This window comes from Populus alba, chromosome 8, assembly GCF_005239225.2.
Source record: "Populus alba chromosome 8, ASM523922v2, whole genome shotgun sequence".
Classification (NCBI taxonomy): domain Eukaryota; kingdom Viridiplantae; phylum Streptophyta; class Magnoliopsida; order Malpighiales; family Salicaceae; genus Populus; species Populus alba.
This window is the reverse complement of record NC_133291.1, coordinates 723,719-751,302: the sequence shown is the minus strand read 5'-3', so window position 1 is coordinate 751,302 and position 27,584 is coordinate 723,719. Positions and strand designations below refer to the sequence as shown.

The window sequence follows — 27,584 nt, the reverse complement described above, 5'->3', positions numbered from 1 at the left end:
TGATACCATCCATACATACATACATGGTGTTTTGATATAAAATTCCAATTCTTCCATGTAATATATAGTTCTTCCGTGTCCAGAATATATATATATAAAAAAGAGTGTTTTCATGGCTATCATACCCTGTTTTCACGTAGATTTTTAGTCGATTTGAAAAATCTAGAGTAATTTATTAAATTAAACTTATCAAAATAATATAAAGTACTTTTCTAGTTCCATACCTATATTTGTACATATATTTTATGTGTTGGATTGTCACGTGTGCCTTTTCCCTCTCTTTTGTCAACAATATTGGCTGCTTTGTTGAACGGTCTCTTATTCTTGTAGGTAGATTTCCACTAGTTGTTGAACCAATCTCAATCTTAGCCGTCGACCTATGTCCTATACTAAGCATGCTTCTAGATGTCCATCTTACCATGACAATTCATTTTATATTAAATAATAATAATAATAATAATAATAATAAAAAGATAATTCATCTAAGTTGAAACAGTGAGTGGACAGAGAGCTAATTACTAGCCCAAGCCCTAATCAAAACAAGGCACCAGCAATTGGAGCCCATGTAAGCTATCTTTCGAGATGGGTTCGGTGGGAAGGTTGGCCTAAATCCACGCTCTATCGTGGCCCATATCACCTATCCTTGGGCTTTGTCTACCAGACGACATGTCAGCCGTCATGCAGAAGGTCCTAGTTATAGCCGCCTTCTAGGGGTTTAAAGGAAGCGAGAGAGTTCCTTGTTTACTTGTCGTGTTAAGAAAGCAGAAGTCAACCTAGAAAAATGGCATCGAGATCCGCACTGAGCCGACTTAGCTTAACTGCTACTCGCTCGATGGAGCCGGCTCGTGGAGCTACTCGTTACTTCAGTGATGACAGGGGCCGAGTTCTGAGCGAAGAGGAACGCGCTGCTGAGAACGTCTATATTAAGGTTTCCCCCTCCTCGCTTCTCTCTTCCTCTTCTTAACGGTTCTACCGGTTCTGTTTGGTTGCTGAGAAAGAGTAGGAAACCATTGCTTTTGGCGATCGATCGAGCTTGAAAAATGTTTTGTCGTTTTATTTTAGCTCCTGTTTGGTTCCCCTTATAAACTCCAGGAAAATGAAAGATACAGTGAAAGCAATAGAGAAAATCAGTGTATTATGAGTTAAGTTTATTGTTTCTTGATTTATCTACAATTTTTCCATTGATTGTTTTCCGCCTCCAGCTGATAAAGTGCAGGAAGATGATAGAGTAAAGGGAAAAATAAATGAATTACACGAGTTAGATTTGGTTTTGCTTCAGTTAATGAAAAATGTTCCCTCAAACTGAGCTTGATGATTGATAATTGTAGTATGATATATTTTTTTTTTGCGGTAGAAAATGGAGAAGGAAAGGTCGGAGAAACTGAAGCTAAAGCAGGAGAAAGAGAAGACAGAGAATGAGAATCAGGGTAGTGACAAGGTAATTTTGCTCCTCATTATGGAAGTAAAGCTGTCACATTGCTCCTGTAACAACATTTTCTCCGTCATGTTTTACTTTTGGTTAAGCATGATATAGGGTTGCATTGTTGTTAATGGAATGCGTCGGGGTGATGGGTTAATTATGAGAAGATGGTGACTTGGTTTTCTATCGTGTTTCAAAATCAATACTCCCTACTTTCACCAACTTTGATGTTTAATGTAATGACTACCTGAATGATTTTAAATGCATGTCGTTCAAGTAATCGATACTGGGTTATATAGATTATGTTTATGCATTCTAGTAACATACTACACTAGGAAATGGTCGGTGGTGCGACATCGATATCTTGATGTAGTGAAAACTGCAGTTTTGGTTACATGGATTGAGTTTATGCATTCTAGTATCATACTATATGAGGAGATGGTTGGTGGCGTGACATTGATATCTTGATGTGGTGTAAACTGCGGATTTGGTGATTGTTACGCTTGACGCAGATTTCTACCTGATTTCCTCTTCTTTTGGTTATTGCAGTTTGTCTTTGAAAATTAAGTTTCATCTACCTCAATTGTGTCCTTTTTTGCAGAAAGCTGAAGGGAGCCAGAAATCCTGATGGGGGTTATCTGCACCAGAGGCTGTAATGTTGCTGTGGCAATAATCTTCTGAAATAAATGTGACTCGTATTGAGATTTGGTGTTTGTACAGACTTGTCTTTTGAAAACTCTTGCACGGTCAGTCATAAACATAGCCATGCTCGTCTACCTGGTTCTGTACCTGATGGAAGTTTTCCTTTCCTAATTTTGACCGATATGGGTTCGTAGTTCGTTTTATCTTTACTTTTGTTGATGCTCTGAACGATTTCCCATCATACAATTGAGTTCATGCGGCAATTGTTGATGCTTGACCTAAAACCAGCTGACCTACCTGCTACTAATTTGTTGTCTGAAAGTAGAAAAGAGGTCTTTGACTGGATGGGTGTTTTGCTACTTCATTTCTGATCACAAGTGGTCACTTTTTGACGAATTTGGTTCAAATCTTCCTTTGAAGATCACGAAAAGCATCTAAATCCAAAGGGATTCAACTACAGCAACGTGCTGCTTGAAATATCAGTAGTCTTGACTGAAGGGTTCAAGTCAGTGAAATTTATGACAATGATGAACAAACAAAGATTACATGACTCTGAGCCACGAGAACATTATTGATAGCTTGGAGTACAAGAGGAAAATCACTAGAAAGGATGAAAATACATGATGATGCCATGTTATTTGAGATAGCCAGCAACAATTTGAGGTACTAGCATATTTTTCGAGGCAGGAAGTAGCTAGCTAGCCTTCAGTTTAGGGCTTGCCAAAGCCAGACTTGATCTTCTGAATGGTATATAAATCAGTCTTGAATGCCTTGGCAAGAATACGATCATCGATTCCAGTTGAAAAGACAGACAAAGGCACAGAAACTGTTCCAGTATTTGCACTACCAAAAGAAGAAATCGCAATTGCTGATTTCTGGGTTGGGTTGTATTGATAGTACACAAGACCCTTTGGAAAAATAAACACATCTCCAACTTGGAGGTTATGGGTGTAAAGCACATTTTTGGTGTCAACAAATCCAACTTCAAGGCTACCATACACAAGGAACAAGAGTTCAGCAGCGCGAGGGTGGGTGTGAGGTGGGTTCAGACCATCGGCAGGGTATTGAAGCACAGCATATGACACGCTCTTCCCGTTGAGAGCTGGGAACTCATTCATGGTTGCTTTTGTTAAAGTGAAGTTTTGAGGAAATTTAGTAAGAACCCCACGCATTCCTGTGAAAGTGAACAACTTTCCATCAACACTTGTGTTAGTTGGTGCAATGAAATCCGAAAGGATATCAGGATCACTTGCTAAGGCAGTCTTGGCAGTGACCAAGGAAATAGGTTTGAGTGAATTCATGGCCATGATCGATAAGCTGTAAGCTCAACAGTTGAATATTGAGCTTTCAAGTTTTGTGCTGATTGGATTTGGTTGTCTGGATCATAGTCTAGCAATGCTTTTATAGCTTCTTGGAGGCTGAAAAACCTCCTGCTTGCTAGAAAGTGCTGACATTTCTATGTTACTTCCATGTTTTCAACGAAGAAATCAATCGCATTCCTCTATAATAGCACTCGCCAGCTAGATGGGAATTGGACTCTTCTGAGATTTTCCAAGCAGGCTGTGTACCCGAAGACCTTATCGAAAAGGGTCTTTAAATTTCTCTTTCAGGCTCAATTCATAGTGGGTATATACTGAAGCAGGGCATCTTTACAGCTTGGTTGAAGGAGGCAAAATATTTTCAGTAAGTTGGGATAATAAGTTAAAATCTTTGCTACGAGCCCCAACTTCCGACCTTAGTCCAGAGGGTTTTAATATATATATATATTGAAATTCTGTATTTATTGGTCTGCCTTGTGCAACCAAAACTATATAGTCTGATCATTTGATCTTTTAAACAGTTCGAAAGCCATTAAACAGTTCAATGTATATAGCCTCAAATGCAGTAAACAGAAGAGATAAGAAGCCTTGATGACGATTAGAATTTTTGGCATTTTCTGTATTCGTGTGGATTAGCTGTGAAAGAAAATATAAATCGACAATGCCAAGGAACTCCAGCTTGCCAAGGCCTGCAAAAGTAGTTACTGAAGGGCTAATTAGTAGTATAAACGGGAACCTTCTTCTTAAATGCAAAAAGGCATAGCAGGTTGTTGTAGGATCATTAAAGATCTTTTAATGGCTTCAAACAGTAACCAAGGTTTCTTCTTGATATTAGTGCTGACCTTTTCCTGCTATCAAATATCAATATTCGGAGATGCATGCAGATATAATCTCTGATTTTGTAGTGTCGCCAAATGTTACCAAAGTTGATGGCAAGTTGTTCACTTTTACCAGCTTAAGGTCTCTTGTTGGGGCTAAACCACCAACAGCTTTCACCGCCTCAAAAGTAAGAATGGCAGAATTTCCAGCTCTCAATGGACTGTGTTTCTTATGCAGTTTTACAATATCCATCCGGTACACTGAACCCTCCTCACACACAACCTCGATCAGCTGAGCTGCTGTTTCTTGTTGATGGTTGCCTTGAAGTGGGCTTTGTTGACACAACTAACAAGCTTTTTACTAAGATACTTGAATCTGGGGACATGTTTGTGTTTTCAAAGGGACTTGTTCACTGCCAGTATAATAATGATCCTAACAATCTGGCTGCAGCAGTGTCTGCCTTTGGTAGTGCAAGTTCTGGAACCGGGTCGATTCCGAGCACTTTATTCACAACTGGCATTGATAGTGGGATTTTGGCTAAGGCTTTCAAGACTGATGTTGCTACCATAGAAAAACTCAAGGCAGGTTTGGCACCCAAGGCCTGAGATGCAGCTCTAACATAACGTTCCCAGTTTTTTCCATCTTATTTATGAAGTGAATAAGTGTTTATCACGGCTCAATGAAGGATTTTGTGGTGATTTTATTTTCATTTGGTGTATTTCTTCATTTTGTTTCTAACTCATGAGCAAATGATGATAAATAACAGTGTAGCAAAGTTTATACAGTTTGCCAGTCGCACGCTGACTCTGAAATTCTCTCACATTATCAATCTGTTGCTTCGTTAGTAACTTTCCCCTCGGAAAACCCGAAGCACTTGTCGGTTTAATTTTGTTCGAAGATGGAGCACGAGGAAGTCTATGGTATTCATTGATAAACCTAAACGTACCCTTCATTCTTCTTTGTCAGAAAAGAGTTCACTGAACATATGCCTTCTCACTTCTTCTAAATGACAAATGAAGATATGAAGTATCAGGTGTCTCAGCTTCAAGTGAAAAGCACATAATGTGCAGTATGTTCACCGAAGTACCAGACTGCTGCAGCATTGAGCCTTATATAACAGCATCATCATTTCTCTTTGTTTCTTTTTTATTGATTTTTAATTTTTGTGATCCATTTCAAGGGTTCAGCCATGCCTTTTTTCATAGGCAGACCATACTTAAATTCCTTTGTCGTTTGCATATCATTGATTAACTTTTATTTCACAAAAACTAGGACTGTTTTATATTGATTTTTCTGGTGTCTAACTGATCTTAAGGACATGCGAAATGGTCGCTTTGCAGGTCCAGATAAAGTAGGATTCAAGTTGAAAAGTTTAGCCAAAAGAATTCTACAAGAACCAGACTGCAAACGTTTTATTACCACAACATTCATTCTTTCTCTGCAGAAAACAATCGAATGAAGAAATGGTAAAGATCAGGTAGAAAGAAGAAGTAACTAAAGCTAAATGTAGCTACAGTAGCAAGACTAGGATCATGTCATGCCTTCATGGCGAGACCTGCTTTGATCTTCTGGATAGTAGTATACATATCCTTCCAACAAATTGAATATGTGATGGAATGGGTGATTTGTGCTTTCTGTGCTGAGTAATTCCACTGAATCAGGCACTTATAGTTGTGCCCTTGAACATTTTTTGTCATGCATGAACACTGTTCGTTGCAGGCTTGATGGCCAGCTGTGATTTATGAAGTTGTCAAGATTTGTTTCCTCTACTCAGTTCTATCATGCAAACTAAGGCTACTTAAACATGCAATTACAAGATTTCAATTATCCAGACACAACTTTGGATGATAGTTTCCGGACAGGTTGAGACACAACTTTGGATCATAGTGTTATCCGAGAAAACTATAAGATTAAACAGGTGTCTCTAGTTAATTCGAATTAATATTTTTTTTATTAAAAGAAGTTATTTTTATTTTTTTTAAAAAAAACTTTTTAATATAAAATTTAACTAGATGAATCAAGTTTATCTTGATTAATATATTTTCTAATTTAAATTGAACCTGATTTAGATTCTAGTTCAAGATATGAATTTAAGTTTTTAGTTTTATTATAGTAGAGATAATTGTTTTCGAATTTGTTAAATAGTTTGTGCTTCTAGTTTAATATTTATTTACGTTATTTACGTGCATGATAAATTTAATTATTATAGTTGTATAATTAATATTATTCTGCTCCTTAATTTATATGCAAAATATCTAGCTACCATTAAATTGAACTAGACAATTATAACTCAATTCAACAAAACTTTCACTGTTGCAAAGTCCAAAATCCTTAGTAACACTCCCAAGTCCCAACCAACTATCATCTTCTCAGTTTCTCCCGCCAAACCCCATTAAAAAGCTCTCCGTAAACTTTCAAGAACCATAATGCATCAATACACTAACCCTCCAACTCGGCGTTTCACCCAGTCCCCTCATCATTCCTCCGCTCTGTGGACTCGCGAGGAGGACAAGATTTTTGAAGCGGCTCTGGTGAACTTTCCCGAGGAATTCCGGGATCGGTGGCAAAGAATCGGAGCTTACGTGGGACAATCGGCGTGGGAAGTTAAAGACCGCTACGAGATTCTAATAAAGGATGTCTATGAGATTGATTCGGACTGTATTGAATTGCCAAGTTATAAAGATGAAGAAGCTGTGAGTTGGGACTCCGGCGGCATGGTGGCGGCTGCAGCGCCGTCGGGTCAGATTTCTTGTGGTGGTAAAGCAAAACAAGAAGCCGAGGGAAGGAAAGGCAACCCTTGGACAGAGGAAGAACATGAGTAAGTTGGAGTAAATAAATTTATAATCTTTGTTTATAATTTTTTTTCCCTGAAATTTAAGAATCTTGAATCTTTGTCCCCAACAATTTCTGCAGATTTTTGTGGATTTTGAACACAATATCGTAATTTGAGTATTTGTTACTGGCATTGGCTGTTGTGACCTGCGGTTGGATTTTTTTTCCTAGAAAGATGCAATTTTTCTTTCTTTCTAAATTTTTCCCAGAAAGATGCCATTTTTCTTCGTATTTAATTATATGGACTGTAAATGTTTGTTGGGATTTTTATAGAAAAATAAGATTTTAAGGGTATTGTTACAATGGTGTAGGAAAGATCAGAGAAACGAATTTCTCCAGGAGATCTCCTTCCGAGGGGACCCCGGAGAGCTCTACTCCAGGAGAGAATTGAGATGAATGGATGTTGTTGCCTCCCTCTTTGATATACTTGAGATTGTAGAATGTTATGTCTCCATTCTGTGTATTAAATGTTTAAACTGATGTCTTCAGATCTTTGCATTCTGGTAAATGACTCTCTGCTAGCATTGAAACAGGAGGTTTTTGACTGGATTGAGAAGGTTTGGTAGAGGTGACTGGAGAAGCATCTCAATAAATGTAGTCATTACCAAAACACCCGTTCAAGTAACTAGTCATGCTCAGAACTACTTCCTGCGACAGAATTCTGCGAATAATGAGAGGCGAGGGAGGAGAAGGGCGAGCACTCTTGACATTACCGCCGTGGATACCAAGACAGTTGCCCCGTCATCTGAAGATAATTGGATTGCTCAGCCTGGTCCTCCAACTGATCGAGGTGGGGCACCGGTATAGGGTTATCAAGACTTTAGATTCCCCTTGTAAAGATAGTTGTATTTTGTAATTTGCAACATCATTATACTCGGTGCGTTTCATTGTATCGAACTTTTACATTTGTAGGGTATTAGTCGGTACTGTCCGTTGGTGTTGATTTTAGCTCTATGCGGAGACCATGGAAGAGACTGTATGAACAGAGACTTAGAGTTGTTAAATTTTTCAATAGTAATTCTTTTCTTAATTTCTAATTGTGTGGCTTCGATCTTTGTTTGATGTCCAATTGTCCAGCTGAATGAGTTTGCTTCAATCTTTGTTTGATGCCCTCTACTGTGATTGTGGAGCATCACTCCGCCACTGCAGGGTCAGATAGCCAAAAATTAACCGAATAACCAAAACTTCTACAGCTAGAATTGTATTGATTATTTTGCTTATCATATCCGTAGATGATAACGTTCCATCAATAGCATAAAGGTATTAAAAGAAACCGAAACCGAAGTTTCAGAAAAATATCAGACAAACAAAGTAGGCTGGCTACTTCTGGCCGGCTCAAACTGCAATCCGTTTAACCACCGAAGTCTTTCAAATTCACCAGGCATGGGGTGTATGGAAAGACCATGAGCTGCCCCATGAGTATTAGCCTGTCTTTCTTTGTTCTATAAATCAATTTCAACCTCTTGTCTTCAAGATGATAACTGGCCATAACACCCGGTGTCCCAAAGAAAATAACATCAGAGGTTGGATGCAAGGCGAAGGGCCTGAAAGATGAGATTTTACCAAATCTGCCAATAGCAATCATACTATCCCGCTGAAGCCAGAGCTTTCCCAAATAATCAACATCGATATTGTGAACCAGAGTCCATCTGTCATTCTTGCAACGATCCTCAAGCAACCAAAAGTTAAATGCAGTTCCAACAAGATCAGAATAGCATAAATGGCCCCTCCACTGCCCAACGCATCCAAAGCCATTAGGATCAAGTCTCTCCTTCTCCGGAAGCTCAATGGCACGGGAATTCCCTCTGTTAAGATCAAAACAGATGATGTGTTTTGAGGTAGATATACAGTACAGCGCTCCATCCAAGTAAATACAATGCTTGACCACTTTACACTTCTTATTTGAATATCCAAAAGGTGTTTCATGCCCAGTCCAGTTGCCAGTCTCGGATGAGAACACTTGCAATCTTACAGGGGGCCTGGATTCTGAATAATCAAAGCAAACAACTCTGTAGTGAGGTGATGAGGAAGGATCAAAAGCCAGAGCCGCAAAAATTATGTTCTCGAGCATAGAATCTCTGGGAATCGCTACACAGTGTTTTGTCGCGGGATTGCATACATAGTACTGCAGAGTGCAACCCTCAACAAACAAAAGCAAACCGTTGCAACAATCAAGGAACTCACCCCGGGCAGGTTCAAAAGGCAACAGCGAAGAATAGGACTTGACAAATTCATGTGGTTCTGGTGCAACTGCTGGAGTAATGGCACAAGGGAGGAAGTTGAGATTTTTGGAACACAAGCATCAATGATCAGATTGTTCCAAGATTTGCAAATACTTTTAAGTCTAATGAGATGCTTGCGATCAGTAACTCGACAGAAGATTTCAACCAGCACATCATCTGGTAAATTTGAACGAAGAAAACTTGCACAGCTGCAGTTCTTGCTCTTGCTTTTCCATCTAAAGAAGCAGCCATCAATCCTCCTCTGTCTTTTTCACACGCACTTAATCAATTTGACAAGCAAAGGGAAAAAAAAAAAAAGGAAAAGAAAAGAAATTAGCCACATACCGTTTCTGACTTATCAGATGCGCTTTGGGAATCCATTCTCTTCAAAAATAATTAAAACCGTAACAAGTCCTCCTCTTTGCCAGAAAAAAAACCAAAATTATAACATTTGAGATCAGAAGACGAAATCTTATTTCAGAGATGTAGAATAGGTTTTTCATCCATGATTGAAAACAAAAGCGTACTGAAAATCACAAAACAAAAAGCACAATTTTATTAAAAAATAATATTCCCTAACATGGCAAAAACAGCAGAATTAATCGATTATACAAACCGGCTTGTAAAAATAAATAATTTTATAAATTATCGATATAATTAAAGAAACTAAAAATCAACGTGGAAAACAATACCTCACTTAAGATGACTTATTGTAAATTAGTTTATTTTACTTATTGTAAATTTACAATAAGTCATTTTTCAATAAATTTACACGCACCCAACTTTGCTATATTATTTTTCTGTAACAATGCAAAAAATATTTGTTCTTTCAATATTAGTACCTGTAATTTTAAGTTTGTCCTGCACGCTACCCAACTCAACCGCGACATAAAATTATAATTAAAAATAATATTTTTAGATACTTCACTGTTTATATAATTAACGAAGTACCATAAAAAGAAGATTGATTAGGTAATTATTGGATTGAAAAAATCGTGCTTCACAGAATATAAAATCACAACGGTATGTGGTTTTAATGATTTTTTTTTTTAGTTTCGAAAACAAGTTTACATTATAGAACTCTCCATTTGAATATATATAACAGTGATCTTCAGGGATAATGCCAAAAAAATTGATCTGAGCCCAACCAACTAGCCCAAACGTTAATCAAAACAAGGGCCCGATAATTGGAGATGGGTCTGTGGCATGTCTAGTTTTCTAAAACCGTTTTGGAAGATAAAATCAAAACCCTAATTTTGCAAAAAATAAGCTATCATTATCTTTTCAAGAGGTGGGGATTAGGTAACGGCGAAAACCCAGAGGAGACACTTCACGTGGAAAGATTCATGGCATAATGAACAGGGTATAATTCTAGATAACCAATCTTTACATGAAGGGAACAGTATGGCTATTTCATTTCCTTTTCTCTCCTCTCTATTTCTTCTTTTTAATCATGCTAGTTCTAGTATTGACTGCTGCGAAAGTTTTTTTCCCCTTCTAGGATGCAATTGTTCTTCATCCGAACATTCCTAGACGCATGAGATTTGAAGGTATTGTTAGCGTGCTGTAGAGATGATTTTTCGCACAGAGTGCCTACTTGGAAGGAAAGATAGATCTTCTTCTTCTTCTTCTTCTTCTTCTTCTTCTGGGACAGAGGAAACCCAGAGAGCTCTACTCCAGGAGAGAATTGTGGATTGCGAGGGAGATGAATGAATCTTGCCGGGTCCCTCTTTCATAAAGAATGTTGTATGTTTTCATCATACCCATTAAATGTTTAAACTGTCATCTTCTAGCATCTGCAACTTGCATTGTAACAGGTTCTTTTTATTGAATTGAGTAGATTCGGTGAAGGTGACTGGAGAAGCATCTCAAGAAAAGTGGGCATTACCAGAAAAGTTAGCTTGCCAAGCCCAGAAGTACATCCTATGAAAAGGGCTTCATCACTCATCGCGCATAGCACTGCAGCCAGAAAGCGCTGGCAAGTGTCCCCAGTGTACACCAATCCCACATCGAAAACAAATGGTAACTGCCATTCCTCTCTATAAAAAGCAGTCCGCTACCGTCTTCTCTTCCTGTACCTCGACAATGCCACGAATTTTTTTGGTAGGAAAACAATAAATCCAGGCTTGAATATTTATTAATGGATCGAAAATAATTTAAATCTCCCTTTGTCTCACTGCATTCATTTCTTTTCCAACCTAACGACGAATTACTTATACATTCACGAATTATTTTGTTTTTTTTTCTTCTAATTTTGGATAACTCTGGTTTGTGTAATTTTTTAACCTCCATCCGTTATCTTCCGCACTATATTTTTTAACCTTCATCCAATAATTTTTTACATGAAGGGAACAGTATGGCTATTTCATTTCCTTCTCTCCCTCTTGCTCTTCTTTCTTCTGTTAATCGTTTTATAAGAGATGTTTTCAGTATAATTATTGGCTATTGCAGTAGATCCTTTTCCCTTCTAGGATGCAAGTTTTCTAATTTTCCTTCATTTCCTAGCACTTCCTTCCCACGCCAGAATTCGGTGAAGAAAGAGAGGAAATGAGCATGAGCATTTGACATTACCTCGGTGCATAACAAAGACAGCTGCTCCATCATGGGTTGCTCCGGGCGGAGCGAAGGATGCCACTGCAGAGCCAGATAGCAGGCCATGCATTGCTTATGTAAGTGTCCCTTGCATTGTAAGACCATCCCACATCGAAAACAAAAAAGAAGTGCCAGGTGAATCTTGTCTATAAAAAGGAGTCCACTACCCCACGTGTCCTTTTATTCGGAGACAAAGCCACGTGCATTGCACTAAAGGTAAGTCTTTCTGTTAAATTCTTCATTTAATTACTGGAAAAAATAAAATGCCTGCTTTCAATGCCTTAACACCCGAAGAAAAAGACAAATTAATTAGGACAGGATGATAGTTTCTTTTTATATTTAATATATTGTTAAGATCTGCTAGTTCCTTGTTTGTTCGATAATGATAAATAGAACCATGACTTGTTTGTATGTTTTTTAAATTTTCATCAGAAATAAAAACTAATCAATTAGTAGAATATCTGCATAATTTCGTCAATAAATACGATACTGAGCTTGCCAAACAATATTAGCATTCTCACTGTTTCATTCCATGTATTATTTTATCTTTTCTTGTACTGATAAGAGAATTAGTTTTCTTGTATTAATCACTAGAAAAATCATTAGTAGTACAGTGTCTTTATCTCTATGATTCTGCTGGTGTTTCATGCAGCATCCTTCAAAATGGAAGCAACCAGATTTCATAAAGAATTTTATAAAATCAAAGGCATTGGTTGGTATTTTTTTCACTTTTATTTTCAATAATACTTTTTTTTTTGTTAAATTTCATTGGATTTATTTCATTAAATATTTCAGGAAAAGGAGCATATGAAACAGTTTTTTCATGCATGCATAAGTTGGATGGACAAGCATATGCAGTGAAAATAGTAAAATTTAATAGACATTATGATCAAGATAAGGTTTTAAGAGAAGTGAAAGCCTTAGCTAAATGTAACCACAGCAACGTGGTTAGATACTTCAATGCGTGGATTGAATGGATAGTGGTACAGTCTTCTGATGAAGATGAAGATGATGATAAAGAAGGAGATGATGATGGTGCTTCTTCTAAGAGTTTGGATGCTATGCTTTTCATACAGATGGAGCATTGTCATCAGTAAATGAATTTTTAATACTTAAACCGTTAAATTTTGTTTTAGAACCGTGGTTGTTTTTTATTCTAACAAGCTTACTTTTCCATAGGAATCTTGACAATCTACTGGAGCAATCAACCATAACTGAGGGTACAGCTCTGAAGTACTTTCAAGGGATGGTGAAAGGTCTGGACCACATATATGGGAAGAAAATAATCCATGGGGATCTGTCAAGGAAAAACATCTTCATTGACGCTAACAAGGTGATCAAGGTGGCTGACTTCGGCTTAGGTATAGGTTTCCTTTTCAAGTTAATAAATTTTTAGGTTTAGATTCATTGTTACCTTTTAACCAAAAAACTTTTGTTTGCAGCCAAACTATTGGGCAATTCTGCTACTGCTATTAAATCTGGAAGTTCCGGCACAAAGTCTTATCTTGCTCCAGAAGCAGAAAAGGGGGCTCCCATCGACCAAAAAGTGGACATATATAGTCTTGGTATCCTGTTTTTGGAGTTGCTCGGGAGCTTCACCACGATGTCTGAGCGGGCCCATGCCATTAACAATCTGCGAGAAATGAGAGTGTTGCCTGAGAGCATATCCAAATATGAAGATTACATCTTACAATTGGTTGCATTTTCTCCCGAAGAGAGGCCATCGACTAAAGAGATTCTCACATGGCCAATATGGGCTGATGTTTCATCTTCAGAGGCAGAGAATGATGACAGAGTCCCGATACGGATTGGTGATGACCACCAAGCAGCAGATGATGACATGCCAGGGTTGGAAAATGCTGATGATGACATGCCAGAGCTGGAAGATGCTGATGATGACATGCATCATGCCAGATTTGGAAGATGCTGATGATGTGCAGGATAAGGTTAGGGTATTAAGAAGATTGAATTGTATATTTTGTTTGACACTATTGATTCCTCTTCTAAATTAATTTTTTTTTTTTGTTTCGATTGCAGAATCTGGAAGACGAGATTTCTAATTGATCAGGACAAAGACAGACTTGTCATATCTTTTACTATACATATACAGACTTGTCATATCTTTTACTATACATATACAGACTTGTATTTTTGTATGGAGAACCTTTTGATCTGGTATCCATTGTTTGGTGAATAATGAATGCCTGTGAGTGTACAGTGACATTCATAGGTTTAAGTCTTTAGCATGTGTTTTGAACTCTAGTGAGGTGATTTGGAAGGATCAAATGCCTTTTGATGGTGAACTTCCAATTGTTGAGAACAATGGCACGATACAGAATGCGGCCACGAAACCAATGGTGGTTTGCGTGTAACATCATCAGATTCAGCAACTTGTCGCTTAGGACCGCAGTCTGTCCTCCTTCCAACATGCAAGAACCCACCATCAAAACTTAATATCCAAGTGAAAAACTTCCAATGGAAGCTACCAATTCGCTTCCAACATCAAATTTGAATAGCAGAAAACCATGTAGGAGCACGCATGTGTGAAAAAGAAGTGATCTTTAAACAACAATCCACAAACCATCAAAATATTTGCTTCAAAGTTAAAAAAAAAAAAAAAAAAAAAAAACCGACAATGAAAATACATGAAAAAAGAAATGAACTTTAAACAAAATCAATTTCAGAATCAATCAAGATCATTGACTTCAAGTTAACTGAGACGATATAAGGAGAATAAAAGCAAAACAAGGAAAACCTATCTTGGAAAAAGAAGAAGAAAATGTTAACTTGGCGGTTCTTAATTTGAGAAACGAGTGCTCAAAATTGTAGAAAGACAAAACCCATTAAAAGTATCTTCTCTCTGTCTTCAGAAAAAGAAATTGGAGTTCAAGTTCAAGAGTATGACGCTGTGTGGTTTTAACTTTTAATGGACTGGTTGTTGCCTTCTAATCAGGAATCCTTACAAACCCAACTCCCAATGAAGGGAAAACGTCACGTTTAGGATGGATTGTATCTTACTAAGTAAACGGTAAAATTTACTTTAGTCCCTATATATTTTAATATATCTTAATTATATCCTTATAGGTTAAGTTGTTTCAGTGTTACTCCTATAGTAACCAAAAGATTTCAATTTACGCTTTGACTAGTCAATAACTCGTAAAAGTTCACACTTTTCTTATCTCTCTCGATTTTCCCTCCTATTAAATCCTTTTAAAAGCTGTAATACATCACAAAAAAATAAAAATAAATAAAAAGTGGGCTAATTTTTTGTTGGAGGCACCAGCATTTGGATTTTTAAGGGGTGGAACTTGGAAGTGTAACATTTGATGTTAGGGGTAAAGGTGTAATTAGAATATGTAAATATAACTCATAAGTTTTAATTAAAAGTTAAAACTTTATTTTTAACAATTTGTTTTTAAAAAAACTTATTATATAAAATTTAATTTCGCTTACACAGTTTAGCTGCAGTGCCCGGCCATAGTTGTATAGTACTGAGTAACCCTTCTCTTCTGATTTTGTGCTCTCAAATGAGTAGTCATCGTCTCCAAAACAGCCTCACCAGTCACCACTCTCCCTGCTCGCGTTAATATCCCTTCCAAACCCCAACCCTGCTGCTCCACATCTCCTTCATCCCTCTCGAACAACTCCAGGTTTTGTCTTCTTGCAAATATTATGAGAAGTGTCCTCCTCGTTCAGCACTAAGATTCGTTGTACACTTCTTCTTTTTTGCAGGGTTTTGTGTTGCGGTTATAGTTTCAGGAATCAAGTGAAGAAAATGGAGGAGGGTCATCATGATCTTTCAAAGGTTACAGTGGCTGGTGATCCTCAGTTACTCCAAAACAAAGTTAATACAGTTCGTTTGGCTGGTCCTGCTAAACTCCAGTCTTTCTTTTCTTTATCTTGCAATCTTTTTTCAGGTTCCTTTATGTTAGTTTCTTGATTTTTGAGTTTAATAAAGAACCCCTTTTTTGGTTTCTTGATTATGTTTATTGGAATCAAGAGATTTTTTTTGTCATGGTGATGTGATGATGATTTATGTTTTTCTCTTAATAATTGACAAAGACGGTCTTTTAATAAATTTTTGCTGTTAATGGCCTTAAATAAGGTGATAGCAGATTTTGATGGAACATTAACCAAATATTTTGTGAATGGTCGTCGAGGGCAAAGTATGTAACTGTCTTAATTATGGTTCTTCAGTTTGTGTGAGTGAAAATCTGTAAGAAAGTTTGGTTTTTTGAGTTTCATGTGATGGAAATTTGAATGCAGTCACGGAATTTTGAGGCAGGGAAATGCAGACTATGATAATAAAAGACAGGCATTATACGAATATTATCAAATCTTGCAGGAGGATCTCTTACTTGTAATGAGAGGCTGGGGAGAGACTAGAGAGAGTGATGCAGAGAGATAATTTATGAAAAACTGCCCCCTCATTAATGGTGGCTACTGCAAATTTTGATGTAAGTTTGTTTCTTGCAGGATGATGCACCCATGTGGGCGGTAGTCAAGCTTGTTTCCCAGATGTGCTCAACAGTCAACAGAAGGGGCTTGCTTTCTACATCAACAAATTCTTTAGCTCATCCCTGGCTTTGACCAAGTGGAGATGTGGCTAGACTTAACCCTAACTCATGATATTCTTTCTTCTCAATGTGCCATTCAAAGTAAGTCATGGATTATCATTTCCCAGGGCAAGGATGCCGGCAAAAGATGCTCATTATTTTGCTAGAATGGTCAGGATTCAAGATAAAATATTTGTAGTTTCATTGGATCCGAAAGCAATTAGATCTTGTATGATGCTAAGAATCTACGTATTCAAGACGGATGGTTATTTATGCCATCCTTTATTTAAGTCCAGTTTATCTTCTCCTTTACCATGTTCATGGCAAGCATTCATTTCCTGCACTTCCATCTTGTTCCTCCAACTGCCAGTTTCATATCTCAAGTGAGCAACGCGGCCCACACCCATTGAATGCGGGTAGTGAAAAAAAATTCAGTTTAAAGAATCACCAGTAAATTGTTTTTATTTGGCAATGAAAATTGAGTGAATGAAAACAAGAAATAATGATGCGGCCACGAAACCAATGGTGGTTTGCGTGTAACATCATCAGATTCAGCAACCTGTCGCTTAGGACCGCAGTCTGTCCTCCTTTCGAGAACAACAACTTCAAGTCTGGTAATACCCGGAACCAAGAAAATGACAACACCATCAATGCCTAAAGGTCAGAACATGGCTGCAAAGCGAAGCAGCTTAACAAATGTTCCAAATAGAGATCAGACACGAAGTAACATGGAAAGTGTAACAAAAAGATCATTGATTTCAAGTCAACTTAGACAAAATAAGGAGATAGCAAGTAAAACAAGGAAAACCATCTTGGAAAAAGGCGGGGAAGGAAGAAAAACTTTGTTGCCTTGGTGATTCTTAATTTGAGAAATGAGAACTCTAAAATTGTTGCAAGACAAAACCTATTAAGTATCTTCTCTCTGCCCTGGGAAAAAGAAGTTGGAGTTCAAGTTCAAAAGCAAGAAGCTGTGTGGCTCTAATGGACTGGTTGTTGCCTTGAAATTCAGAAACCCTTACAATCCAACTGCCAATGAAGGAGATCAAGAATCCTTCTAATCTCGTAAAATTGCTGGTTTGATTCTACTGGACCAAGAACCAATCTTGTAAAACCCTGACCCACTCCTCCACACACACACACACAAATTAACTGAATAACCAAAACTTTTACAGCTTGAATGTTCCATCAATAGCATAAATGGTATTAAAAGAAAACGAGGATACAGAAAAATATCATCTAGTGAGACAAAAGAAGGGGGCTGGCTACTCATGGCTGGCTCAAACTGCAATCCAATTGACCAAAATCTTTCAAATTCACCAGGCATGGTGTGTATGGAAAGACCGAGATCTGCCCCTTCATTATTTGCCTGTCTTTCTTTGTTCTATAAATCAATTCCACCCTTCTGTCTTCGGGATGATAACTGAGCATAGCACCCCGAGTCCCAAAGAAGATAACTTCAGAAGTTGGATGCAAAGCAAAGGGCCTCAAAGCTGAAATTTCACCAAATCTGGCAATAGTAATCCTATCCAGCCGATGCACGTGGTTTCCCAAATAATCAACATTGATATTGTGAATCAGAGTCCATCTGCCATTCTTGCAACGATCCTCAAGCAACCAAAAGTGTAACGCAGTTCCAAGAAGATCGGAATAACATAAATGGCGCCTCAACAGCCCAATGCATCCATAGTCATTGGGAGCAAGTCTCTCCTTCTCTGGAAGTTCAATGGCACGAGAATTTCCTCTGTTAAGATCAAAACATAAAAGTCGTTTTGAGTCAATCTGTTTTGAGGCAGTTTGACGGTACAACACTCCATCCAAGTAAATACAATGCTTGGCCAATCTAGACTTCTTAGGTCCATATCCAAAAGCGGTTTCTTGGATAGTCCAACTGCCAGTCTCCGATGAGAACACGCGCGATCTTTGGGGGGGCTTGGGCTCTGAATAATCAAAGCAAACAACTCTGTAGTGAGGTGATTTGAAAGGATCAAATGCCAGGGATGCAGTACATATGTTTTCGAGCGTAAAATCTCTGGGAATCGCCGCACACTGTTTTGTCACAGGATTGCACACATAGTACTGCGGAATAGAACCCTCAACAAACAAAAGCAAACCATTGCAACAATCAAGGAAATCACCCCGGGCAGGTTCAAAAGGCAACAGCGAAGAATAGGACTTGACAAATTCATGTGGTTCTGGTGCATTTGCTGGAGTCATGGCGCAGGGAATATAATCAATGTATGTTTCCCGGCTACTGACCCTCAGCGCATGGTAAATAAAGCCACGAAAAGGTGAAGAATCTGAGATTTTTGGAACACAAACATCACTAATCAGATTGTTCCAATATTTGCAAACACTTTTAAGTCTAATGAGATGCTTGCGATCAGTAATCCGATAGAGGATTTCAACCAGCATATCATCTGGTAAGCTTGAACAAAGAAAACCAACACAGCTGCAGTTCTTGCTCTCACCTGCTTTTCCATCTAAAGAGGTAGTCATCAGTCCCCCTCTGCAAAAGGAAAACAAAAAAGGAAGAAGAAAACTAGGTTTGCAAAAAATTAGGGTTTCAAGTGAGTTCTCTTCTATTTAAACCTTTTTTTATGCCACTACCCATCTAGAGAAATTGCTTATAAGGGCTCCACTATTGGGTCTTAATTTGATTAAGATATGGGCTAATAAGTTGTGCTCAATTAAGAAAATTTAACTACCCGTATTTCTTAAATCATCTTAGATATTCTTTAAGAAGAAAAAAAAGGTAAAAAAAATTAAAAATTCTAATAAATTTTAAAAATATTTTCAGAGAGAAATATAAGGTAAAGTTGTGATATTTTCAAAAACACTGAATTATCCAAAAGTTTAAAAAATAATAAATTATTTCATGAATGTATAAGTAATTTGTTGTTAGAGAGAAAAAGAAAGAAGATGTATTTGTTGTTAAATAGTAAGTTTTTTGTTCTTGCTGAATAGTATCAATGAATATAAAAAAATATATAATTTAATAGTATCGATCTTCTAATAAAAAACCCCATAGATAATAAAATCGGCAATATATATGGAATGCTTCTATAAAATAGAAAATTGTATTTTCATGGCTTGGAAAAGCACGACTGAACTTGTTTTTAAATTTTAAAATCAACAGCTAGTAGAGCTAGTTAATTTTTAAAACATATATCAAATTAGTATAAAAAAATATAATTTAATCTTCATTAACTTGGACTGTTATTGTTGGATTGAAGATTTCATGCTTCATAAGATATAAAATTACAGCGACTATAGTTTTAAGAAATCTATCAAGGGCTTTTTCTTTTTAGTCCAGTAAAAATATCTGGAATTTCTTATTTATCTTAAGCCAATATAATATTTTTATCTAAAATTATTTTTTTTATTAAAAAAAATATTTTATAATTGTTAAAACTAGTTAATAAATAATCTCAAAATAATATGTCTATATTTTACATAATTAAAAGCTAAAAAAATTATAAATATGATGAAATAATATTCAAAGCCCATTTACAACTTTTAATAATAAAAACCGATTTCAATATAATCTTCATGAATAATTTATTATTAGTATTGTTATTTTTAAATTCGATACATAATAATTGAAAAATAAATTATTAAAATTCAAATTAAAATTTATAATAATATTCTAATGAGGATTTCAAGCCACATATATAAATTATTAACCACCAACATTTATTTTGTTTCTACACCCCCCCGCTCAAAAACAAAAATTAGTATTAGTTCACAAATCATAAAATTGGCAACAATGGATGCATCTATTCAAAATAAAATTGGATTTTCATGGCATGGAAAGCACGATTGGTTTATTAACTATAGAAATACTTCTCAATAAACCAACTTCCTAATACTTTTTTTATTATTTAGATTTGAATGTAGTGTATATATATAAAAAAAAAACTTGGCAATATATTTTAATCACTATTTCAATGGTTTTACAATGATGTTGTAGATTTTAATGATGGTATTACTACTTTTTTTAATTGCTATGCACCTACTATAAAAACAAACTAATTGATATTTAATCAAGAAAATAATTTTAAAATTTTTATTTTAAAAAGGCACTTTTTCACTTTTTAAAAAGGTTTTTGTTTACAAAAATAATATTTGTAGTTAAAAAGGCACTTTTCACTAAAACAACTTTAGAGATGCATTGATAAAAAAAAATGAAAAAATATATTTTTCTACTTATTTTAAACAATTTAAATTTCTAAAGAAAACCCCTATTTCTATTGTCATTGTCTTTTATTATAAAAAAATATGGACTTGTTTAAGAAAATATGATGTTATTTTTAAAAAGGTCGTTACTTTTTTATGTTTATATTATTGATTGCTTTATAGATTATATATTAGGTATTAATCTAATATATAGAATTTCTATGATGGTTTGGGTAGTAATATTGAATAAAAATAGAATACATATGTATAATTTTTATATTTTCCATCCTGAATTGTTTATATTTTTATTGCAAAATCACAGTTCTCATTAGCCCCGTGACTACTTTTACCGTTTCTGACTTATCAGATGCAATTTGGGAATCCATCCTCTTCAGAAATAATTAAGATAGTCCTCCTCTTTGCCAAAAAAAATAAATATGGTAACTTGTTTCAGAGATTTAAAATAGGGTTTTCATGACTGAAAACAAAAAATGCTGAAAATCACAAAATTAAAAACACTAACATTACCTAACATGGAAAATAAAACAACAGAATTAATTAAATACACAAAACAATGGTAGAGATAAATAGTTTTCTAAATTAATTAAAGAAACCAAAACATGATCAGAAGAAAACAATAGATAACTCATTGAGCATTTGACAAGCAAAGGGAAAACAAGAGGAAAAGAAAAGAAATTAGCCACATACTGTTTTTGACTTTTCAGATGCAATTTGAGAATCCATCCCCTTCAAAAACAATTAATACCGCAACAAGCCCTCCTCTTTGCCAGAAAAAAAAAAAAAAAAAAAACCAAAAGAATAGCTTTTGAGATCAGAAGGTGATAACTTATTTCAGAGATTTAAAATAGGTTTTTCATTCATTATTTAAAACAAAAGCGTGCTGAAAATCACAAAACAAAAAACACAATGTTATTAAATATACAAAACGATGGTAGAGATGAATAATTGAAGAAACCGAAAAAAATGATCAGCAGAAAACAATAACAATAGATAACTTATTGTAAAAATTTAAGGTAAAGTCTCTCTCTGATTTATTAGATGCATGTAGTTGTCGGATCACCAGTAACTAAAAATAATATAAATATAATTAAGAAGGTAAATAAGATCACAAAAGAAAACCTGGTTTGCAAAAAATTAAGGTTTCAAGTGATTTGTCTTCTATTTAAACCTTTTTTTATGCCACCTACCATCTAAAGAAATTGCTTATAAAGTCTCAACTATTGGGTCTTAGTTTGATTAAGATTGGGCTAATAAGTTGTGCTCAATTAAAAAAATTTAACTACTCGTATTTCTTAAATCTAAGATATTTTTTAAGAAAAACAAAAGTTAAAAAATAAAAAATTCTAATAAATTTTAAAAATATTTTCAGAGAGAAAAATATTGCGAGATTTTCAAAAACACTGAATTATCCAAAAGTTTAAAAAATAATAAATTAATTCATGAATGTATAAGTAATTTGTTGTTAGATAGGAAAAGAAAGAAGATGTATTTGTTGTTAAATAGTAAGTTTTTTGTTCTTGCTGAATAGTATCAATTAATATAAAAAATATATAATTTAATAGTATTGATCTTCTAATAAAAACCCTATAAATAATAAAATCGAAAATATATAAGGAATGCTTCTATAAAGCATAAAATTGGCTTTTGGGTGGCAATATCAGCGCAGAGCTTGCTTGCTTTTTCAACGAGACTGTGGATACAATAAAATGTGGCCGGACTTCCAGCAGGAAGATTTCGAACCAAGGCTGCAACTCCAGAAGCCATACCCTCAAAAGGAGTGATACCAGGAAATCCCTACATTCATACAAAAGGAAAAAGCTAGAGCATTGGTTTTCTTTAACAACGAAATCATGTTCATGTTTAACCAATTTGGTGTTTAACTGCTTAACACACTGCTAAGCAAATATAGAATGCGAGTGATGAAAAATATGATCTTTCATTCTCATTAGAGTCCTTCCCCGAGGATATGAATGCCGCAAACATAGAATGTGAAGCTCGAGCTACCTTTCCATTTGGATGTCCCATATATCTAATCGCAATTGTAATAAGGAACACACTACATAAGAAGCGAGCTCCCTAATGAATCTAATTAGTTGTTAAATGTAGGATACAAGAACATTGTTGGAGCAACAACTCTGCTAAAAACAGGTCCGGGCAAACGTTCAATGCAACAAGTCGGAATAACCCGCAGGTAAAACAAAATGCGGGTGGTCTGCACTTCATCCTTGAACCATATGTAGTCCACTTTCTGCTGGAATTCTACAAAGATATTAAGCGAAAATTGCAAATCTTGTGAACAAGCAACAATTTTTTGAGTGAAATGAGTAAAACCATCATGAGACCTAATTTATCATGTTAAAAGATTGAAATGAAAATTCAAGGAACACATACCTTGGGGATTTGTCTGATCAACATAAGGGGGCATAGATTCTACAAATGAGACACACACGGTCTCGTTCACCTGTGCACTCACAACAACCCCTCGTATTGTATCCATATATTCTGACAAACACACACGCCGGAAATACTCTAAACAGGAGAATGAAACTAGTATCAGGACAGACATCTCCATCTGACTTTCAGTTGAGAATTTTGAATTCAGTTTCTGCTTTGTAACAGCCGAAGCAAACACCACGATCATAAGGAAAGCAGACTCAGCAATTTTCTCTACATCTTCAAGCAACTCATCTGCTTTCCCATGTAGCAAGAAAGCCACCTTCCGATGCCCTGAGTAGAGTTCTTGGCAGAATCGCCATATCATATTTTCCACTATCATCTTGTTCTCGTCGTCTACTGAAATGTATTGATTGCAGAAAACACTGCTAATTGCCCCTGCTTCCTTAAAAGTGACACTGCTTAGATGTTCTTTAATCTTGACAGGCTCGAGTCCCCCTGAACTTCCATGTGTTGACTCAAGAATCCTTGCATGTAGGCGCCGCTAAGGAAATATCTCAGTTAATAACGCTGAGGCAAGGGATAGAAGCAGAGGAGGCCGGGAAGACACTGAACCACTCCGAGCCAAAGCTAATGAAATGCACTGAAGCAAAAGACTGGTTGCATAATCATCACCTGAATTATCATAGTCTCTACTTTTAGAAATAAAATATTGTGCCACAGACTCTATCTATTTTCTGCAGAAATCCTTAGGCTGGAAAGGATCTGCAATCCCTGTTGACTTGGTGCAGATCTATTCAATGCTCTCAGAACACCAGCAGCAGCCATGACAACAGCAAATGGAACATGGTCTTTCCTCGAAATGTCTATAGTCTCTTTATAAATATTTGCAATTTATCTTGTGAACGTGACTTGATGAAACTAGACATTACCCATTCAACCAAATGTAAAATCATGAGCCCATGAGAAACACTACCAGGCGGTCCATCTTCCCTTCCCCAGATCCCCAGCAATGCATTCAAAGTTCTAGCATAATAAACAATCACAGAAGAACATAGAGCATACCCAATACCTGCAAGAACATCTGGAATGAGCCCACCAAATGGACTAACCAGTCTGTACTCATCCTCCAATAACCTACAGAGCAACTCCAAGCAGACTGTTTTTGAGGATTCTGAAACGGAAGGCACAGAAGAAAAGGCACCCAGTATCAGTACACCCTCTGAGAAAAACTCAGGGATCTTCTTAGAACCAAATTCAGTAGCTAAAAGGCGAGACAGTGTCTCCACAGCTGAATCAATGAGTGCAGAAGAGGGTCTAAAAGACTTTCTGACCCAGATATAAAGAAGCCGGAGAAGGAGAGGATATGCCTCAAGAGGAATGACGAGGTTTGTGGAGGATAAAATTGAAACTAGAAGCTTCGCTTGGGGTTCAGCGACATGAAGGGATGTGCGAGCATCAAGAAGAATTTTCAAAGACTGAAAGTGATGGGGCTCAAATGATTGGTGTTGATGGCAGTCTCTAAGCTCAGCCCATGCTTGAATGATGGCACGGGCAGACGATGAAGAAGATTGGTCTGCAGAAGTGTTGCTGCTGCTACCACTACTGATCCTCAGCCATTCTTCCAGGAAAAGTGTATTAGCCTGTCTAGCCATCTTACTATTCCAAACTGCAAAAACCAGTTAAGTAACCCTTATTCAGATACACAAACCAAAGTCAACACCCCTTTGACATTGCCTATGTATATATCTATGCAAAAACAACAGGGCGTTAAGTTAACCTATATCCATCAAAACCCTGTTTAAGACATGTGAAAATGGCCACAAAATGCACTAATTAGTATGTTTAGGACCTATTAGACCAACAAGCTCCAACATACAAGAACCCGCCATCAAAACTTAATATCCTAGTGAAAAACTTCCAAAAAATGAACTTTAAACAAAATCAATTTCAGAATCAATCAAGATCATTGACTTCAAGTTAACTGAGACAATAAATGGAGAATAAAAGCAAAACAAGGAAAACCTATCTTGGAAAAAGAAGAAGAAAAATGTTACCTTGGCGGTTCTTAATTTGAGAAACGAGTGCTCAGAATTGTTGAAAGACAAAACCCATTAAGTATCTTCTCTCTGTCTTCAGAAAAAGAAATTGGAGTTCAAGTTCAAGAGCATGCCGCTGTGTGGTTTTAATGGACTGGTTGTTGCCTTCTAAGTCAGGAATCCTTGCAAACCCAACTCCCAATGAAGGGAAAACGTCACGTTTAGGATGGATTGTGTCTTACTAAGTAAACGGTAAAATTTACTTTAGTCCCTATATCTTTTAATATTTCTTAATTATATCCTTGTAGGTTAAGTTGTTTCAGTGTTACTCCTATAGTAACCAAAAGATTTCAATTTACGCTTTGACTAGTCAATAACTCGTAAAAGTTCACACTTTTCTTATCTCTCTCGATTTTCCCTCCTAAATCCTTTTAAAAGCTATAATACATCACAAAAAAATAAAAAGTGGGCTAATTTTTTGTTGGAGGCCACAGCATTTGGATTTTTAAGGGGTGGAACTTGGAAGTGTAACATTTGATGTTAGGGGTAAAGGTGTAATTAGAAAATGTAAATATAACTCATAAGTTTTAATTAAAAGTTAAAACTTTATTTTTAACAATTTGTTTTTAAAAAAACTTATTATATAAAATTTAATTTCGCTTACACAGTTTAGCTGCAGTGCCCGGCCATAGTTGTATAGTACTGAGTAACCCTTCTCTTCTGATTTTGTGCTCTCAAATGAGTAGTCATCATCTCCAAAACAGCCTCACCAGTCACCACTCTCCCTGCTCGCGTTAATATCCCTTCCAAACCCCAACCCTGCTGCTCCACATCTCCTTCATCCCTCTCGAACAACTCCAGGTTTTGTCTTCTTGCAAATATTATGAGAAGTGTCCTCCTCGTTCAGCACTAAGATTCGTTGTACACTTCTTCTTTTTTGCAGGGTTTTGTGTTGCGGTTATAGTTTCAGGAATCAAGTGAAGAAAATGGAGGAGGGTCATCATGATCTTTCAAAGGTTACAGTGGCTGGTGATCCTCAGTTACTCCAAAACAAAGTTAATGCAGTTCGTTTGGCTGGTCCTACTAAACTCCAGGTCTTTCTTTTCTTTATCTTTCAATCTTTTTTCAGGTTCCTTTATGTTAGTTTCTTGATTTTTGAGTTTAATAAAGAACCCCTTTTTTGGTTTCTTGATTTTGTTTATTGGAATCAAGAGATTTTTTTTGTCATGGTGATGTGATGATGATTTATGTTTTTCTCTTAATAATTGACAAAGACGGTCTTTTAATAAATTTTTGCTGTTAATGACCTTAAATAAGGTGATAGCAGATTTTGATGGAACATTAACCAAATATTTTGTGAATGGTCGTCGAGGGCAAAGTATGTAACTGTCTTAATTATGGTTCTTCAGTTTGTGTGAGTGAAAATCTGTAAGAAAGTTTGGTTTTTTGAGTTTCATGTGATGGAAATTTGTAGGCAGTCACGGAATTTTGAGGCAGGGAAATGCAGACTATGATAATAAAAGACAGGCATTGTACGAATACTATCAAATCTTGCAGGAGGATCTCTTACTTGTAATGAGAGGCTGGGGAGAGACTAGAGAGAGTGTTGCAGAGAGATAATTTATGAAAAACTGCCCCCTCATTAATGGTGGCTACTGCAAATTTTGATGTAAGTTTGTTTCTTGCAGGATGATGCACCCATGTGGGCGGTAGTCAAGCTTGTTTCCCAGATGTGCTCAACAGTCAACAGAAGGGGCTTGCTTTCTACATCAACAAATTCTTTAGCTCATCCCTGGCTTTGACCAAGTGGAGATGTGAACTAGACTTAACCCTAACTCATGATATTCTTTCTTCTCAATGTGCCATTCAAAGTAAGTCATGGATTATCATTTCCCAGGGCAAGGATGCCGGCAAAAGATGCTCATTATTTTGCTAGAATGGTCAGGATTCAAGATAAAATATTTGTAGTTTCATTGGATCCGAAAGCAATTAGATCTTGTATGATGCTAAGAATCTACGTATTCAAGACGGATGGTTATTTATGCCATCCTTTATTTAAGTCCAGTTTATCTTCTCCTTTATCATGTTCATGGTAAGCATTCATTTCCTGCACTTCCATCTTGTTCCTCCAACTGCCAGTTTCATATCTCAAGTGAGCAACGCGGCCCACACCCATTGAATGCGGGTAGTGAAAAAAAATTCAGTTTAAAGAATCACCAGTAAATTGTTTTTATTTGGCAATGAAAATTGAGTGAATGAAAACCAGAAATAATGATGCGGCCACGAAACCAATGGTGGTTTGCGTGTAACATCATCAGATTCAGCAACCTGTCGCTTAGGACCGCAGTCTGTCCTCCTTTCGAGAACAACAACTTCAAGTCTGGTAATACCCGGAACCAAGAAAATGACAACACCATCAATGCCTAAAGGTCAGAACATGGCTGCAAAGCGAAGCAGCTTAACAAATGTTCCAAATAGAGATCAGACACGAAGTAACATGGAAAGTGTAACAAAAAGATCATTGATTTCAAGTTAACTGAGACAAAATATGG

The 27,584-nt window shown here is 36.4% G+C and overlaps 6 protein-coding genes, 2 long non-coding RNA genes and 1 pseudogene across 17 annotated transcripts; 6 read left to right on the top strand and 3 right to left on the bottom strand.

The window, feature by feature from the left end:
- The first annotated feature begins 722 nt into the window (after positions 1–722).
- LOC118045153 (uncharacterized) lies at positions 723–2,265 on the top strand. The gene is made up of 3 exons (XM_035053703.2): positions 723–928; positions 1,355–1,438; positions 2,022–2,265. Exons 1-3 carry the CDS (start codon positions 782–784, stop codon positions 2,046–2,048), a joined length of 258 nt encoding a protein of 85 aa, XP_034909594.1. The 5' UTR covers positions 723–781; the 3' UTR covers positions 2,049–2,265.
- A 149-nt stretch (positions 2,266–2,414) lies between these two features.
- On the top strand, positions 2,415–6,157 carry LOC118045152 (germin-like protein 9-3; annotated as a pseudogene).
- On the bottom strand, positions 2,773–3,369 carry LOC118045142 (germin-like protein 9-3). The gene has a single exon (XM_035053696.1). It carries the CDS (start codon positions 3,367–3,369, stop codon positions 2,773–2,775), a length of 597 nt encoding a protein of 198 aa, XP_034909587.1.
- Positions 6,158–6,379: 222 nt separating the features above from the next.
- Positions 6,380–8,608, top strand: LOC118045162 (transcription factor SRM1). The gene is made up of 2 exons (XM_035053718.2): positions 6,380–7,018; positions 7,566–8,608. The coding sequence occupies exons 1-2, from the start codon at positions 6,627–6,629 to the stop codon at positions 7,837–7,839; spliced, it is 666 nt and encodes a 221-aa protein (XP_034909609.1). The 5' UTR covers positions 6,380–6,626; the 3' UTR covers positions 7,840–8,608.
- A 1,883-nt stretch (positions 8,609–10,491) lies between these two features.
- Positions 10,492–14,149, top strand: LOC118045154 (uncharacterized). 4 transcript variants are annotated; one of them, XM_035053706.2, is made up of 9 exons: positions 10,492–10,617; positions 10,756–11,000; positions 11,095–11,276; positions 11,760–12,062; positions 12,499–12,558; positions 12,642–12,939; positions 13,026–13,207; positions 13,289–13,792; positions 13,884–14,149. In XM_035053706.2, exons 5-8 carry the CDS (start codon positions 12,510–12,512, stop codon positions 13,774–13,776), a joined length of 1,017 nt encoding a protein of 338 aa, XP_034909597.1. In that variant the 5' UTR covers positions 10,492–10,617; positions 10,756–11,000; positions 11,095–11,276; positions 11,760–12,062; positions 12,499–12,509; the 3' UTR covers positions 13,777–13,792; positions 13,884–14,149. The 4 variants fall into 4 exon arrangements, with proteins under 4 accessions (XP_034909597.1, XP_073267159.1, XP_034909595.1 ...); XM_073411058.1 differs by lacking the exon at positions 12,499–12,558; XM_035053704.2 differs by having other exon boundaries at positions 11,760–12,558.
- A 1,121-nt stretch (positions 14,150–15,270) lies between these two features.
- LOC118045155 (uncharacterized) lies at positions 15,271–16,692 on the top strand. 3 transcript variants are annotated; one of them, XR_004686937.2, is made up of 3 exons: positions 15,271–15,496; positions 15,579–15,712; positions 16,323–16,692. It is a non-coding gene; the product is annotated as an uncharacterized lncRNA (long non-coding RNA). The 3 variants fall into 3 exon arrangements; XR_004686936.2 differs by having other exon boundaries at positions 15,579–15,763; XR_004686935.2 differs by having other exon boundaries at positions 15,273–15,496; positions 15,579–15,690.
- A 976-nt stretch (positions 16,693–17,668) lies between these two features.
- LOC140955853 (F-box protein At5g07610-like) lies at positions 17,669–18,898 on the bottom strand. Its single transcript, XM_073410868.1, has one exon. The coding sequence runs from the start codon at positions 18,896–18,898 to the stop codon at positions 17,669–17,671; it is 1,230 nt and encodes a 409-aa protein (XP_073266969.1).
- Positions 18,899–22,132: 3,234 nt separating this feature from the next.
- On the bottom strand, positions 22,133–25,245 carry LOC140955892 (uncharacterized). Of its 4 annotated transcripts, none has more exons than XM_073411059.1 (4): positions 25,051–25,245; positions 22,991–24,662; positions 22,711–22,858; positions 22,133–22,628 (listed from the first exon to the last, which is right to left on the bottom strand). In XM_073411059.1, the coding sequence occupies exons 2-4, from the start codon at positions 23,373–23,375 to the stop codon at positions 22,484–22,486; spliced, it is 678 nt and encodes a 225-aa protein (XP_073267160.1). In that variant the 5' UTR covers positions 23,376–24,662; positions 25,051–25,245; the 3' UTR covers positions 22,133–22,483. The 4 variants fall into 4 exon arrangements, 1 of the variants encoding a protein (XP_073267160.1); XR_012170578.1 differs by having other exon boundaries at positions 22,140–22,628; XR_012170579.1 differs by having other exon boundaries at positions 22,137–22,858; positions 22,991–24,742.
- Positions 25,246–25,720: 475 nt separating this feature from the next.
- LOC118045170 (uncharacterized) lies at positions 25,721–27,091 on the top strand. 2 transcript variants are annotated; one of them, XR_004686938.2, is made up of 3 exons: positions 25,721–25,893; positions 25,976–26,087; positions 26,721–27,091. It is a non-coding gene; the product is annotated as an uncharacterized lncRNA (long non-coding RNA). The 2 variants fall into 2 exon arrangements; XR_004686939.2 differs by having other exon boundaries at positions 25,976–26,126.
- The last annotated feature ends 493 nt before the right edge of the window (positions 27,092–27,584 follow it).